General features: G+C 27.1%; 3 protein-coding genes across 4 annotated transcripts; 1 reads left to right on the forward strand and 2 right to left on the reverse strand.

The window, feature by feature from the left end:
* Positions 1 to 1716: 1716 nt before the first annotated feature.
* LOC123263257 (urea transporter 2-like) lies at positions 1717 to 7103 on the forward strand. Of its 2 annotated transcripts, XM_044725869.1 has the most exons (8): positions 1717 to 2138; positions 4204 to 4323; positions 4402 to 4559; positions 4628 to 4766; positions 4840 to 4911; positions 4974 to 5121; positions 6606 to 6790; positions 6862 to 7097. In XM_044725869.1, the coding sequence occupies exons 1-8, from the start codon at positions 2001 to 2003 to the stop codon at positions 7039 to 7041; spliced, it is 1140 nt and encodes a 379-aa protein (XP_044581804.1). In that variant the 5' UTR covers positions 1717 to 2000; the 3' UTR covers positions 7042 to 7097. The 2 variants fall into 2 exon arrangements, with proteins under 2 accessions (XP_044581804.1, XP_044581803.1); XM_044725868.1 differs by having other exon boundaries at positions 4204 to 4559; positions 6862 to 7103.
* A 2814-nt stretch (positions 7104 to 9917) lies between these two features.
* On the reverse strand, positions 9918 to 11822 carry LOC123263938. The gene is made up of 4 exons (XM_044726984.1): positions 11465 to 11822; positions 11075 to 11395; positions 10539 to 11005; positions 9918 to 10355 (listed from the first exon to the last, which is right to left on the reverse strand). Exons 1-4 carry the CDS (start codon positions 11820 to 11822, stop codon positions 9918 to 9920), a joined length of 1584 nt encoding a protein of 527 aa, XP_044582919.1.
* A 34-nt stretch (positions 11823 to 11856) lies between these two features.
* On the reverse strand, positions 11857 to 12614 carry LOC123263939. Its single transcript, XM_044726985.1, has 2 exons — positions 11993 to 12614; positions 11857 to 11918 (listed from the first exon to the last, which is right to left on the reverse strand). The coding sequence occupies exons 1-2, from the start codon at positions 12303 to 12305 to the stop codon at positions 11857 to 11859; spliced, it is 375 nt and encodes a 124-aa protein (XP_044582920.1). The 5' UTR covers positions 12306 to 12614.
* Positions 12615 to 15567: the final 2953 nt, after the last annotated feature.

A 15567-nucleotide genomic window follows, 5' to 3' on the forward strand; every position in this document is an offset into this window, starting at 1 on the left:
CAATAAATCTATAGATTGAATCGCTAAATTTAGTAATTTAATAAAATTTCAACACTAGAAATAATTTACACTAAAATTATTTTTGAATTTATACTTAATTTGGCGCGCTTGGAAAAAATAATAAGAGTGAATTTTTAACAATGCGCACGCATACAGACAACCAAAAATTGACATAATGAAGTTAGCTGATTATTGTCTCTCAACTTTCCGTAAAAACTGATTACTTTATTCCAATTCCTTTAAAATTCCCTCATTTATAAAAATTTACTCATATATATTAATATCTTGATTAAAATTAACATAATATAATTATTTTATCTTCAGAATATTGTTATTGTTGATTGAAAATAAGCCGCGAAAACGTTAAAAAATACAAATGATTAATTTTGAAGTATCTTCCCGGAAGAAAACTTTTCAGAAACTCTTCAAAGCACCCAAGAACCACGGCTCAGATGTTCCCGTAACTTTGAAAAAAGAAGAACTCTTTAAGAAGATCCAAGTACCCTCCTAGTGTAAAGAATGTCTATAAAAAAATAATACGTAGAAATACTTTTGTTATCTTAAAATTAATTTTTGAATTAATTAATAATATTTTTGAGGAAATTTCCGAAAAATTTACTCACTAAATAATTATTAACATTTAATTGACTAATAAAAAATATAGCACTCTGAATTACCGGTATACACTTGACAACACCGCAAGAGTGTCCGTAACCTTAAAATTTATTTATGTTTACTGTCTAACTAAAATGACTAAGATCTTCTAGCAATTAAAAAAACCGCGGTTACTTATGCGCATGGGTAACTGCGCAAGCGGTGTTGCCAAGTCAAATACAAGATTTTAAAGAACGCAAGTTCCGACTGATTTTTCATAAAAAATATAAAATATCTCCGTAATACGTTCGGAAAGCTACTTTTTTTATTGTTTTAATCGAAAGCTTATTATTTTTTCAATCAAATTCTTAACCAAATACACGGCTGGTGGAATCTCCATTCACATGTAAAAATTACAATTTTCCTAATTATTTAATTAAATATCTCGGATACCTACTGTTTTTTAATTTTTTTATTAATTATTCTCCGTAGATTGAATTTACAAATTTTCAGGAAGTTTTAAAAATTTGACTACTTCGCGTGGATCTTTTCAAAAGCGACTCACCGATCTCTACGAATTTTTGAAATTAGAAGACGCTGAAGAGAAGAAGAAGAAAACGATGATGATAAAGTTATAACAAACAAAAATTTTTCGATGTTAATATTTATATAAAATTCAATATTTTATATTTAAAGACTTAATAAATTTGTAATATTTATGTCATTATTATTTATAACATATTTTTTTTGTTTGTTTAACGTCATATCTTTAATATATTTATTTGAGTTTTATTATGATTCCCAATTAAAATTAAAATATTTTATTATTTAATTTCAATAAAATTATTATTATTTTAAATATTTAATTGAATGATAGTGCATTGACATTTAATTAAATCTTCATTAAACAAATCATCAAAGTTTTTAAATTAATTAATATAAATATCTTCTTATCTCTTCTCTTTAATTAAAAAATCTGTCATTTGATTTCAAACTGAAGAAACATATCAGTGATGATAATAAATAATTAATTAGCAATAAATTAAGATATTACCGATAAAATCAAATTAATTAATTAATTAATTAATCAATAAATATTTAAATCAATCAAATCATGAATAAAGAAGAAATGTATAAATATTTATTAACAATTAATATATTATTATTAGTAGAAGCAAAAGATAATTGCACAGTGGTCTACTTTCTAAGTGATAATACATAAATTATCAATTGTATATTACTTTTAAGTTCTACTTACAGTCTCGGTATTGTAAATGATTACATGGCCATCATTTCACTTGTCACAAGTCAAACATACGCAAAATTACTTTCGATTTTCTGCATTAAAAGTTTCTTTATTATTTTTATTTTTAATTGCATAAATTGTTATTATTTCAGTTATTAAAATGGAAAGAAGTAATATGCACGTGGTGTTTATGGGTGACTTTCCAATGTTACGGGAAAAAATAGTGAAGAAGAAAAATAATTCACCGGTTTGGTTTTTTTTTGGAATTGTTGATTCTTTGTTAAGAGGCGTTGGTCAGGTAATTATTAAATTTTTAATATTTTTACTCAGTAGTAAGGAAATATTTCTGCACTTTTTATTAATCCAAATTTAATAGAATATAATTATTAATTAATATTAAGAAAATTGAAAATTTTATTAGTAGTCTTAATCCACAATTAAAATTATTTTTGTTTTTTTCTGTTAAAAGTGATTAATCAAAAATGACAAAACCCTCACGGTTTTCGATATGCTGCAAAGATTCGGTATTTATATAATATAAATGCTGTATTTTTACCGTAATACTTCAGTTATTTTAGCCAGTTTTTTTGCCGAATTATTACGGAAAAATTACGAAATAAATTCAGAATATTCACGGCAATACAATAAGAAAATTACGGTATATTAACAGCATTTAAACCGTAAATGTACCGCATATTTACTGTATATCTGCGGCACTATTGCAGCAAAAAACCGGAAAAGAAGATCCCTACTTTCTATTACCGGTAAAATACCAAAAATATGCTGCTTTACTACTATTTTTCAATAGCTTAAAATTTTTTTTAATAATATTATAAACTATCATGAATAATTTTTAAGAGGTTAATAAATTAATTTCTCTATTATTATTATTATTATTATTATTATTATTATCATTTTTTTAGTCCAGACCGGGATTCGAACCCGGATCATTTAGTTACGCGCCGAAGGCTCTACCAGTTGAGCTATCACAGACACTATCCGCAACTATTTACTCTGTCACCTAATAAGACCCACCGAGTAATAAACACCACCGTCCATCTTACGGTAGAAAGCATTATATCTTTAATTATATCAGTATAAACGCGGCAAAATTACAGTATATCTTCGGTATTTTTACCGTAGAAATACGATTTTATTATTGTAAAATTATAGTAATATTATAGTTAATACATAGATTCTTTACGGTGAAAGTTCTAGAGTTTTACAGTAATTTTATTGTATTATTCCTGAACTTTGCAGCAAAAGTACGGTAGAAATGCTGTATAACTATAGTAAAAAAAAAACTGGCCAAAATAACCACAGAAATACCGTATTATTTCAGAATTATAACGGTAAATTTATGGTAAATAGACACAAATAACTTATATACAAATATGATTGATTTAATTTGATACGTATTATTATTGAATAATTATAATAGTATAATAAATTAAATATAAATTAAATATAACTGAGGTGTCACTCGACAATACCAACTGTTGTCAATTGTCATAAGTTTGATATTTAAACTACAATTGTTTGCCTTGTTTATTTATTGTTTAAATTTTTAAATATAACCTCAGTGTATAAACTATAGGAATTTATTTTTATCCAAAAAAAAAAAAAAATGAACCATGCAAGAATATCTGGAGGATTTATGAAGCAAACTTCAAATTTGCCGCTTAGAATTTATGCCGCCATTTTGTCGTTAGTTAACACGAAGGAGTTAATGTCTCCGATAAACAACAGATATAGAAAGCGAGTTATAATATTTAAAAATTAATTTAATTAAAACTTTGTGGTTAATCGTTTTTTATTTTATCCAATCTGCGTTTGAAACATCGTTCTGTCTATTTAAAAGTTTTTTTTTTAGGTTAAGTTTGCCGATTTTTCATAAACCATCACTTTCCCGCGCTATTGAACAGAGACACTCTTAAGAGCTCATATATTTCTGCAAAACTTTAATTATATCTCTTGAAGAGTGACGTTAAAAAATCTGATTTTTTTTCGATAAGTCCATATAAGTATAATCTTTCGGATAAATTAAAAAAATGAAGGGTTAAGTTTATTTTATGGGGCTAATAGACTACCTTAAGAAAATATTATTGACTCAATAATAGTTCTAAATAACTTTTTTAAAATTGACAAAAAAATTATCAAAAAATTACAATAAAATTCATTAATTAAGAAGAAATTATTGAGTCAATAATAAATAATTATAAGAAACTTTTTTAAAAATTATTTGTAATAAATATTTCCTTAAGAATAAATTCTCAAAATCGGAAAATATTAAAAAATACAATTTACTGCAAATATTCTTCTCTTAATTTAATTAAAATGATCTAATTTAATTTAATTTAAAGGTTATCTTTGCAAACAACCCAGTGAGTGGTTTATTAATATCACTAGCTTTAATAACAACAACTCCAGAGGTTATGTCAATCGGTCTTCTCACTGGATTTCTCGGATTAACAATTTCTATGGTAGTAAATTTAACTTCTCCATTATTATCAAAACAAACCAATAAATATTTTTCATTAATTTGTCATTTTTTCCGACAGTTAATACAAGAACCATTACAAAACATTGAAAACGGGCTTACTGTTTACAACCCTGCATTAGTTGGCGCCATAACTTACGCGCTGTTTCCATCAAACTACAACAATGGCCACTGGGATTCATTTTCGATTCTTCTAACATTTATCGCCGTTATTGTAAGGTTAGAAATTACTTTACTAATAATTATCATTATTTAATATCTAATATTTTACCAATTTATATTTTCAGCGTTTATTTAACTCGTTCGTTAGCACGTGAGGATTTTCCATGCGTGACAATTCCTTTTAACGTCGTCGAAGTCATTCTCTTCGCCATCTTGATCACCCAAGGCGCCATCTTGGTTAACAAGGACTCCTCAGACACAATAGTTAAGTAAACTTTTGTCCTCTCGGCTGAAAACTAACCTGAAAATTCATAAATTTTTTAAAATAATTTTATAGGTAGATAATGTACTAAACATTACCAAAGAAGAAATTTATACAAGAAATGAAACAAATTTAAACTGGGGACTGGTAAGTTACAATTTTTATAAATAATTTTTAATCTGATTTTTTATAAAATTTAATTACCAAAGGTATTCCGCGGGACAGTAGTATCAGCCTCGCAAGTATATGGTGTCGATAATGTAGCGGCTTCGTCGATAATATACTTGGCTCTGCTGATTTACTCTCCAGTTAGCGCCATCTTTTCTGTTTTTGGTTCACTAATTGGCTCTTTGATCGGTAAGTATGTGAAGAAATACGACAATATCTTCCGACAAAATATAAAATATCATCATCATCATATTTTTTAACATTTTCATCATCTTCAAATAATTAATATCATTGTAGTCATCATTATCTTACTTATCATTATTGTCATCTTTACATTACCATTATCGTCATAATTGTCATAGTTATAACCAATATTGTCATCATCATCATTATCATCATCATCATCATAACCATCTTTATTATAATCATTTGTATCATCATCATCATCATCACATCATCATATTTATTATCATCATCTTCACATCACCATTATCGTCATAATTGTCATAATCATAACCAATATTGTCATCATCATCATCATCATCATCATTATGATCATCATCATCATAACCATCTTTATTGTAATCATTTTCATCATCATCATCATCATCACATCACCATATTTTTTATCATTTTCATAATCTTCAAATAATTAATATCATTATAATTATCATCATCATCATCATTATAATCATCATCATCATCATCTTAATTGTCATTATCATCATCTCAATCATCATTATCATCATCTTTACATCGCCATTATCGTCATAATTATAATTAATATTGTCATCATCATAACGATCTTTATTATAATCATTTTCATCATGATTATCATGTCACTATGTTTTTCATCATCACCTTAATCAACTTTACATCACCATATTTTTAATCATTTTCATCATCTTTACATCACCATTATCGTCATAATTGTCTTAATTATGACCAATATTGTCTTTATCATTATCATCATCCCCATATTTTTTATCATTTTCATCATCTTCAAATAATTAATATCATTACAGTCATCATCATTATCTTTTTCACATCACCATTATCGTCATAATTGTCATAATTATAACCAATATTGTCATCATCATCATCATAACCATCTTTATTATAATCATTTTTATCATCATCATCATCATCATCATCATCACCACCATCACCATATTTTTTATCATTTTCATCATCTTCAAACAATTAATATCATTATATTAGTCATTATCATCTCAATTATCATTATCATCATTTTCACATCACCATTATCTTCATAATTGTCATAATTATAACCAATAGTGTCATCATGATCATCTTTATTATAATCGTTTTAATCATCATCACATTAACATATTTTTTTATTATCATCGTTATCATCACCCTCATCAACTTTACATCACCATATTTTTTATTATTTTCATCATATTCAAATAATTAATATCATTATAGTCATCATCATCTCAATTATCATTATCATCATCTTTACATCGCCATTATCGTCATAATTGTCATAACTATAACCAATATTGTCGTTATCATCATCATAGACTTCTTTATTATAATCATTTTTATCATCATCATCATAATGGGATATTTTGTCAGGAATATTTTGTCGAAGATAATACTGCGCATTTCCTTACGAAAAATGATAATGAAGAAGAAACATATCCTAGCTTTAGGTCTTGGTGAGCCTTACAAAGCAATTTACTCAGGTTTATGGGGTTACAATAGTTTTTTAACCAGTGCTGCCTTCGGTGGATTGTTCGTAACTTTAAATCAGCAAACAGTGCCATTAACTCTAGCATCAGTAACTTTTACCGTGGCCGTACAATATATTCTTCAGAAAATGTTTACTCAGGTAAGAAGCTAACCTCAATATTAAAGAAGAAATGATTCATTAAAAATACATTTCCAAATTTTCTCTCTTAGTTTGGTCTTCCAGTATTCACATTACCGTTCGTCATAACATTCGCCTTGTTTTTGGGGGTTAGAAAACCTTCTGGAATGTTCATTAAACCAGAAAGCGTGACGTTTCCTGAAGATCAGCGGCGGAACTATTTGAACAGTCTAGTTCGCAGTTCGAGTCTCGCTCAGAGTATTTCAGATTAATTTCTATTTTTATATTGACAATTATTGATAGTAAGCTACTGAATAAAATTTTTAATAATTAATAGTAAAAAAATAATCTTTAAATTACCCGAGAAAAAATTTTTCTATATAATCATATATAATTGTATATAATCATATATGATTATAAATGGAATCACATATATAATTATATACAATTATATATAATCATACAGCCATGCATAATTATATATAGGTCCATAAACAATTATATATAAGTATATATAATCATATATAATCATACATGATTATATATGGAATTGTATATGAGATCATATATACAGTGTAAACTCTATATAACGACACTGAAGGGATCGTGAATTTTATGACGTTATAGAGAGTTGACGTTAAATAGAGAGAAGAAAAATTAGAATTAGAAAAAAAAAAGTTTACTTTAGACCATATTTTTATTGTAGTCATGTGCATAGAAAGCAATTTTATTTATTTATTTATTAACAGCCCTATAGCGTATATTCTGTTATTTTTGTCTGACGTCTTGCTGCAGCAATAATTTTGTTATATTTTTTTACATATCGACGGTCTAATTAGCAATTGGTCTAACTCCTTATTTTGTAGAGGGTAATTTAACATTTTAATGTAGCAGTAGTCCAATTATTAATAATTTTAATGATCCAAACCAAAATATTATACCTCTATTAGATATTAAATGGTTTTTTTAAGTGATAATAAAATTTTCACAAATTGTTTCTTTGAGCAAATGGAAGATTGTCTAAAATGGAGTTAGACAATTTGTTAATTAACAAATTCTAATTAGAACGTCGATATTTTTTTCATATCTTGCGATATCGAGGGATCTTGGTCATAAAGGAGATATTTTTCTAATAATTTAGCTGAATTTCTTAGAAAGTTCGGAATGCATGATGCCACTTAATTGTTGTCGTTATAGAGAGTGATTATAATGCTATATAGAGTGTATCATTGTATGAAAGACAAGCTAAACCAACCAAAGACAAGTGATTTTGACGCTTTAAGGAGTTTGTCATTATATAGAGTAACGTTATATAAAGTTTACACTGTAATTATATATGGAGCAATATACAGCCAAGCAAGATTATATATAGTTCCATATATAATTATATATAATAATACATGATTATATACGCAATTGTATATGAGATCATATATAATTATATATGACTATACATGGAGCAATATACAGCCAAGCAAGATTATATATAGTCCCATATATAAGTATATATAATTATATATGCTTATATATAATTAACATATAAAAAAATTTTTTCTTTGAAAAAAAATTTTTTTTTGGCTATTACAAAAAGTGTAAAATGATGTTTATAATTACGCTTAAATAATTCTGAAATACAAAATTCGTTACATTTCCTATGAGATGTTTTGGTCTGCTCTGCTACTACCTAATAGTAAAATTATTATTTATTTTATTATTTAAATAAGTGTTATATTATAATGAAATTCGGTAAAATAAAAAAATTATGAATTATGACTATCCAAATATATTATAAAATCAATTTTTATATCGTATTTATGATAAACTCATATGATACATTATGTAGATCATAGAATCATTATCATCTAAGACAGCAGCACAGAAGACAGAAACTTCAAGACGCACGGAAATCACCAAAGTTAAGCAGCATTGAGCAGGGTTAATAGTTGGATGAGAGGCCGCTGGTGTTATAGCCGTAAAATTATATCTAGACATTTTTTTTGCATTTTAATTGGTTACAGAGAATTGCGTAGGACCATATTAAATACTCTATCCATAAAATTAACCCAATAATTAATTAGATGAAATAAACCCGTGAAAAAATATTCTGATAGGCTTGATATGAGCTGATAAGGCCTTATGTACTTATATAAAGGCTTACCCGAGTTAAAAAAACTATATATCATTATATATGATTCATATCTAATTATATAAAAGCATATGTAATTCATTTATAATTATATAGATGTATATATAATTCATATAAAATTATATATGATTCATATAGAATTCTATATAATTTTTTTTACTCCAGTGGGTATTTTGTGATTACCATAAAACATTCTTTTTTTCTATCTAAGCGTCTGTTACTCCAATTATTAACAATCTTTTAATATATAGTATTTTTCGGATGAAATAATAGGAACTTAAAAAAAATTTAATTTCACAAAAATTATTAGTTTTGGCAAGTTCAAAAATTGTTAGCCAGGCCCTCCAGCAATATATAGTTCCATATGGGGTATTCCATGCCAAATCGACCACTTTTGAACTCGACCCCTTTAAATTTTGCTGAAACATTTCCATTCTTTTCTACCCTTTGAAAAACACTTTTGAGAATTTTTTCAAATTTTTTTGGCCAACCCAAAAAAAGTTATGAATTTTTCAAAAAAACGGCTTTTTTATTTTCAAATAGCCATAACTTTTTTAGGCATCTACTTTTGGGGACCTTTTTTTTTTAAATTTTTGTTTTTAAATGAACTTTTTGAAAAATATATCAGAAAATTAAATATCATCAATTCTTCAAAATAATCGGCTTTTTGACCAAAACCGTTATTTTTGAAGTTCGACAGTTTTTTTTTTTTCTCAAAAAAAACTTCAATTAATATGACAACTTTTCCCGTCCATCTCGGAGTGGCTCGGATTTTTTTTAAATTTTTTTTATTCAATTGAAAAAAAATTGTCAAATTTTGAAAAATGGAAAAAAATTTTTTTTTTCTAAGTTATTTCTATAATAAAATAAATGCAATTTAAAATGTTTTGTGGTATAATATCCTTAATTTATAAGCTTATAAAACGATAGTAAATACTAAGCTTATTAATTAATATTGTTAATTTTTAATGATTTTACAAAAACAATATAATAATTTAATCATTAATGTTCTCTCTGGCGTTTCAATATTTTACAAATTCTATGTTCATTAGAGTTTAAGAATTTTTTTACATACAAACAACCATTTTTGTCGGGGATTACACAATGTAGTTGTTGAGTTCCTACAATTGGTTTCGTTTTTGTAAATCTGTCATTCAAGTCGTTCAATGCTGTATTATAGTCTTCTTCTGGAGAAAACTTGACTATGATATTTGACAAGTTATCCGGATCAGAAGTCCATTCGTAAAGTCCTATAGGTGTTGTTATTTGTTTATCTACCGCAAGCTGGAGACTTGCTCTTGCTGCAAGTCGTTTGAGGATACCACCAATTCCATCACACGGACCTTTGCCATGGGCAGTTGCAAAAAAATGCCATTCAGCAGGAATATCAAAATCATCTTCATGGTAGTACAAATTAACAAAATTTTTAAAGTTTTTAAACTGTTAAGGAGCCCCATCAGAAAAGTAATAAATCTTGTTACAGCGTTCAGGAAGACTTTTCACATAATCAGTTATTATTTTGATGAAAACATGAACAGCAACAGCATCGTGATTATTACAGTCTGAAATAATCACTAAACTTCTGTGTTCAAGTTTGTCATTTACTTTATAATAAATAACTACCGGAAAAACTGTCGCCTGATCATTATTCCAGTGAAAACCAGATGCTGCATTTTGTACTACGAACGCATAATTCTCTGCAAAATCACAAATAATGACATATTCATTTGGTTTTAGTGTTTCCTTTAATGTTTTTAAAAGCTTAGCTTGTTCTTTTGCAATGAATGAGTGAGGTAGAAGAACTTTCAATTCACTACAAAGGTTTTCAATAAATTCTTCTGTAGGCTGTATAAAAGTTTCTAAACTGCACCTTGGTTTTGATACCCAACGCTTGTACGTGACATTCTCGATTTCCTGATTCTCAAAACATGTCAGTAAAATGTTACTCAACTCATCTACCCCTGGACACTTGTTACATCCACCCAAATAACATTTTTCTGTTGGAGTCTCACATATTATCATGTCCAAGCAATCATTATAGTGTTTCAACGACTTTTCTGTATTCCTCGTTAAAGAATGAACATTTGCACCTGAAATAAAAGTGATTGAGTAAACTGAAAATCCAGGCACGTATGATTATTAATAAATTGGATAATTACCAAGCATCATCAACTTAAAGTTTTGATGGATAGTACATACACAGATAGTATGCGTTCCACTTGCTCCTGCTAACACACAATGTTTCGGCCGTAACGAAGCAAATTTCGAAAATCCAACTTTCTCTGCAGGGTTTATTTCACGGAAACATTGGTAAAGTTCTTTTAAATTAGACAGAACAAGCCGTTTTTGGACGTGTACCCGATTACCATCATCATTTCGAACTGAAACAAAGTCTTTCATGCCGGGCATCAAAGCACTATACTCATCATCGTTGTAAAAATTCGCAATTTTCAATAATATTTGATCAGTAATTGTCGTCCCTATAAAAAAAATGTTAAGTGAATCAATCTTCAGATGTATTAGAGCCATTGATTTTACGCTATACCTACCTAATTTTGTTTCAGGTGTTGAAAGTATACCTTTTTCTTCAACCAACTTTTTTGCTACTCTTGATAAATGTCTTGATGTATTCATAGTTTTACAAATACGTCTTTCACCCCATTTTTCAGGTAACAAGGTTAAGATTTGTATCTTTAAAGACTTTTCTGTTTCTTTATCATTGAATTTATCGTGCAGCTTTTCAATTAATGAACGAAAATTTTCACCATCGTCATCAATTGATCCTTCGTCAGCAGTTGAGAGCAAAATTTTTTTCAAGCTGTCAGACGTCTGATTTATTTTATTACTCAAAAATTGATAATCATTCAATTTTTTTGAAGGAATTGGCGATTGTTTTAATAGTCTCATTGCATCGTTTATACTGGGTAATTGAGATGCAGCACTAACTTGGGATTCCGAGCTTTATTGTGAATCTTTTGGGTTCACTATTAAACGACAAGGAACCTTAAAAACAATGAATCGTATAGCTGCTAAAAATGCATTCAAGTAATGTATAAATAATTTTAAAAAAAACTTACGGAATGATGAGGACAACGGGAGATCTGTGGCAGTTGTGTTACTATCACTGTCAGCACCATCACTGTTCTCATTGTTATCACTAGAATCATCTTCATGATCACTTGCATCAACGGTAGTATCATTACTAGTATTTGTTTGTTCCTTTACCAATTTTAAAGCTTTATTTCGACACGAACTGCATAATAAATAATTATCACTTAATCCCAACGTGACTTTCATGATGTCAGTCGCTGGACGTAAACTTTTTTTTTTAAAATGTGATTCTAAATCAAATGGATTACAACAACGATCGAAAAATATTTTTGATGCCATTATGTCTCGATGAAATTATTCCAATCACTGTAGATGAGTAGAAGTAAGATAATTATCTTTTCAAACAAGGTCAAATCAACTATAACAATAATTCTCTTATTTAAAAAATGGAATGACAAAAATCTCTCACTACATCACACAAAAGGTTAACAGGTTATGTTTGGATATGAGCGTGACAGCCTTACTTATGAATCGAAACATACTAGCGTATAGTTTTTTAGTATACTGACTATAGATAAGTCCATAATTGTCATACCCTAGATTATCGATATTACTGATATGTTCAAATTTGAATCTTAGTATTTACTATCGTTTTATAAGCTTATAAATTAAGGATATTATACCACAAAACATTTTAAATTGCATTTATTTTATTATAGCAATAACTTAGAAAAAAAAAATTTTTTTCCATTTTTCAAAATTTGACAATTTTTTTTCAATTGAATAAAAAAAATTAAAAAAAAATCCGAGCCACTCCGAGATGGACGGGAAAAGTTATCATATTAATTGAAGTTTTTGAGAAAAAAAAAAAAAAAAAATGTCCAACTTCCAAAAATAACGGTTTTGGTCAAAAAGCCGATTATTTTGAAGAATTGATGATATTTAATTTTTTGAAATTTTTTTTAAAAAAGTTAATTTAAAAAAAAAAATTTTAAAAAAAAAAAAGGTCCCCAAAAGTAGATGCCTAAAAAAGTTATGGCTATTTGAAAATAAAAAAGCCGTTTTTTTGAAAAATTCATAACTTTTTTTGGGTTGGCCAAAAAAATTTGAAAAAATTCTCAAAAGTGTTTTTCAAAGGGTAGAAAAGAATGTAAATGTTTTAGCAAAATTTAAAGGGGTCGAGTTCAAAAGTGGTCGATTTGGCATGGAATACCCCATATACTAAACAAATAATTCCATTAAAATTTAAGCTTTTAATTCTGATTTTACCTCGATTATTTTTTTAATTTCAAAGAAATTATAAATTCTAAAGCAACGAAGTACCTTAACAATATATCGTAGAATCATTTTTGCGATTTCATGTATACATATATAATTTTATAAATCTGCATATATATACCATTATTATATATAAATATTGACAATTAATAATTAATAAATTAGATAAAAAATTTTGTTCACTACGAATCGATCATGTATACGATTAGCATTACTTGTAGTTATAATAAACTTTGTTTTCCAAGTAAGTCTCTTAGGTAAACTGGTAGTAAATTAGTCTTTCAAGCGATAGGTCCACGGTTCGATTCCCACTCGCAACGAATTTTTTTTTCCTATGGAAATAATTATATATAATTATACATAATTATATAGGGCCATTTTTCATTTATAATTATGTAATATAATGATATATAATTTTTTTTACCCGGGCGGATACATAGTCTGATATACTTATATCAAGGCATATATAGTCTGATATGGCCAATTTCCATATCAGGCCTGATATGGACGGTTTATATCAGGCCTGATATAGTCTGATCAGAAAATTTTTCCACGGGAATATATAATTAAATATTGTTATATATAATTATATATGATTATATTTGGCCATTTTCCATATATAATCATGCATAACCAATTTATATATAATTATATATAAATATTTTTTCTCGGGTACCCTCCCTTAGAATTTTTATAATTTTTATAGTCATGTATTTTATATTACCTCAAGGATTACTATTATTATAATATGTACATATTTTATTTTGCAGGAAAAATTGAGATTATACTCGGGAAGAATTATATTTGTTAAAGAAAAAATTACTGCATTTTTAAATATAATTTAGTGTCTAAAATTTTAAAAGATTTATAAATTTTAAAATAATTGAACCAACAGTTACTATATTTCGATTAAAAATGGATTTTAAAAATAAAATTATCAATCATTTTAATTACAAAAGTAATAAAGTCTTTAAATTTATATTTTAAAAACATCTTAGAAGTAGTTTCACAATACTTTAATAGTAATTCCAACGTAGTTTATTGTTACCAATTTATTTTTATTGATATATAGCACTGATATATTTAAGAGCGCATGAAAAATTTTGCCACGCATTTAAAAATTGTGATAATATTTCTTCTTTTGATAATTTTTATTTATAAAATATTTGACAATGCTAGGAAAAATTGATATTAACGCTAACATTATTAATGGATTGGTTTTATTATCAATTCTGAGGTTTTGTCAAGTGGAAAGTAATCTAAACAATCAACAATGCGCTGATTATAATGAGAAGGTAAGTTTTAATTAATTATATTAATTTGTATTAATAAAATAATAATAATAATAATAATAATAATAATAATCGTGCCCTATGGTGTATGCAAGTCAATAATTATAAGGGTGTAAAAGATACGGGGATTGAAACATGTTAGCTTTGAAAATATAAGACTATTATTGATCTAAAATGGTCTGCATTATTCTAGAAATTTTTGGAATGATCTAAAAAGCTTTAATATGTATACCAATGTTCTGATCGATCGAGAATGTTCTAGAAAATTTTAGAATAATCCAGAAATTTCTAGAAAGATCTGAGAAGTTCTAAAATCTACGTTTAGATTCTGATCAAATGAGAATGTTCTAGAAAATTTTAGGATGATCCAGAAATGTCTAGAATGATCTGGGGAGTTCTAGAATGATATGGGAAGTTCTAAAATCTACGTTTAGATTCTGATCAAATGAGGATGTTCTAGAAAATTCTAGAATGATCGAGGAATTTCTAAAATATACGTTTAGATTCTGATCGAATGAGAATATTCTAGAAAATTCTAGAATAATCCGGGAAGTTCTAAATCTTACGTTTAGATTTTGATCGAATGATAATGTTTTATAAATATCTAGAATGATCTGAGAAATTCTGAAGTCTACGTTTAGATTCTGACAAATGAGGATGTTCTAGAAAATTCTAGAATGATATGGGAAGTTCTAAAATCTACGTTTATATTCTGATCAAATGAGGATGTTCTAGAAAAGTCTAGAATGATCGAGGAATTTCTAAAATATACGTTTAGATTCTGATCGAATAAGAATGTTCTAGAAAATTCTAGAATAATCCGGGAAGTTCTAAATCTTACGTTTAGATTTTGATCGAATGATAATGTTTTATAAATATCTAGAATGATCTGAGAAATTCTGAAGTCTACGTTTAGATTCTGACAAATGAGGATGTTCTAGAAAATTCTAGAATGATATGAGAAGTTCTAAAATCTACGTTTAGATTCTGATCGAATGAAAATGTTCTAGAAAATTCTAAAACTATCCAGA

The sequence above is a fragment of the Cotesia glomerata genome, linkage group LG4 (genome assembly GCF_020080835.1).
Source record: "Cotesia glomerata isolate CgM1 linkage group LG4, MPM_Cglom_v2.3, whole genome shotgun sequence".
NCBI classification, from domain to species: domain Eukaryota; kingdom Metazoa; phylum Arthropoda; class Insecta; order Hymenoptera; family Braconidae; genus Cotesia; species Cotesia glomerata.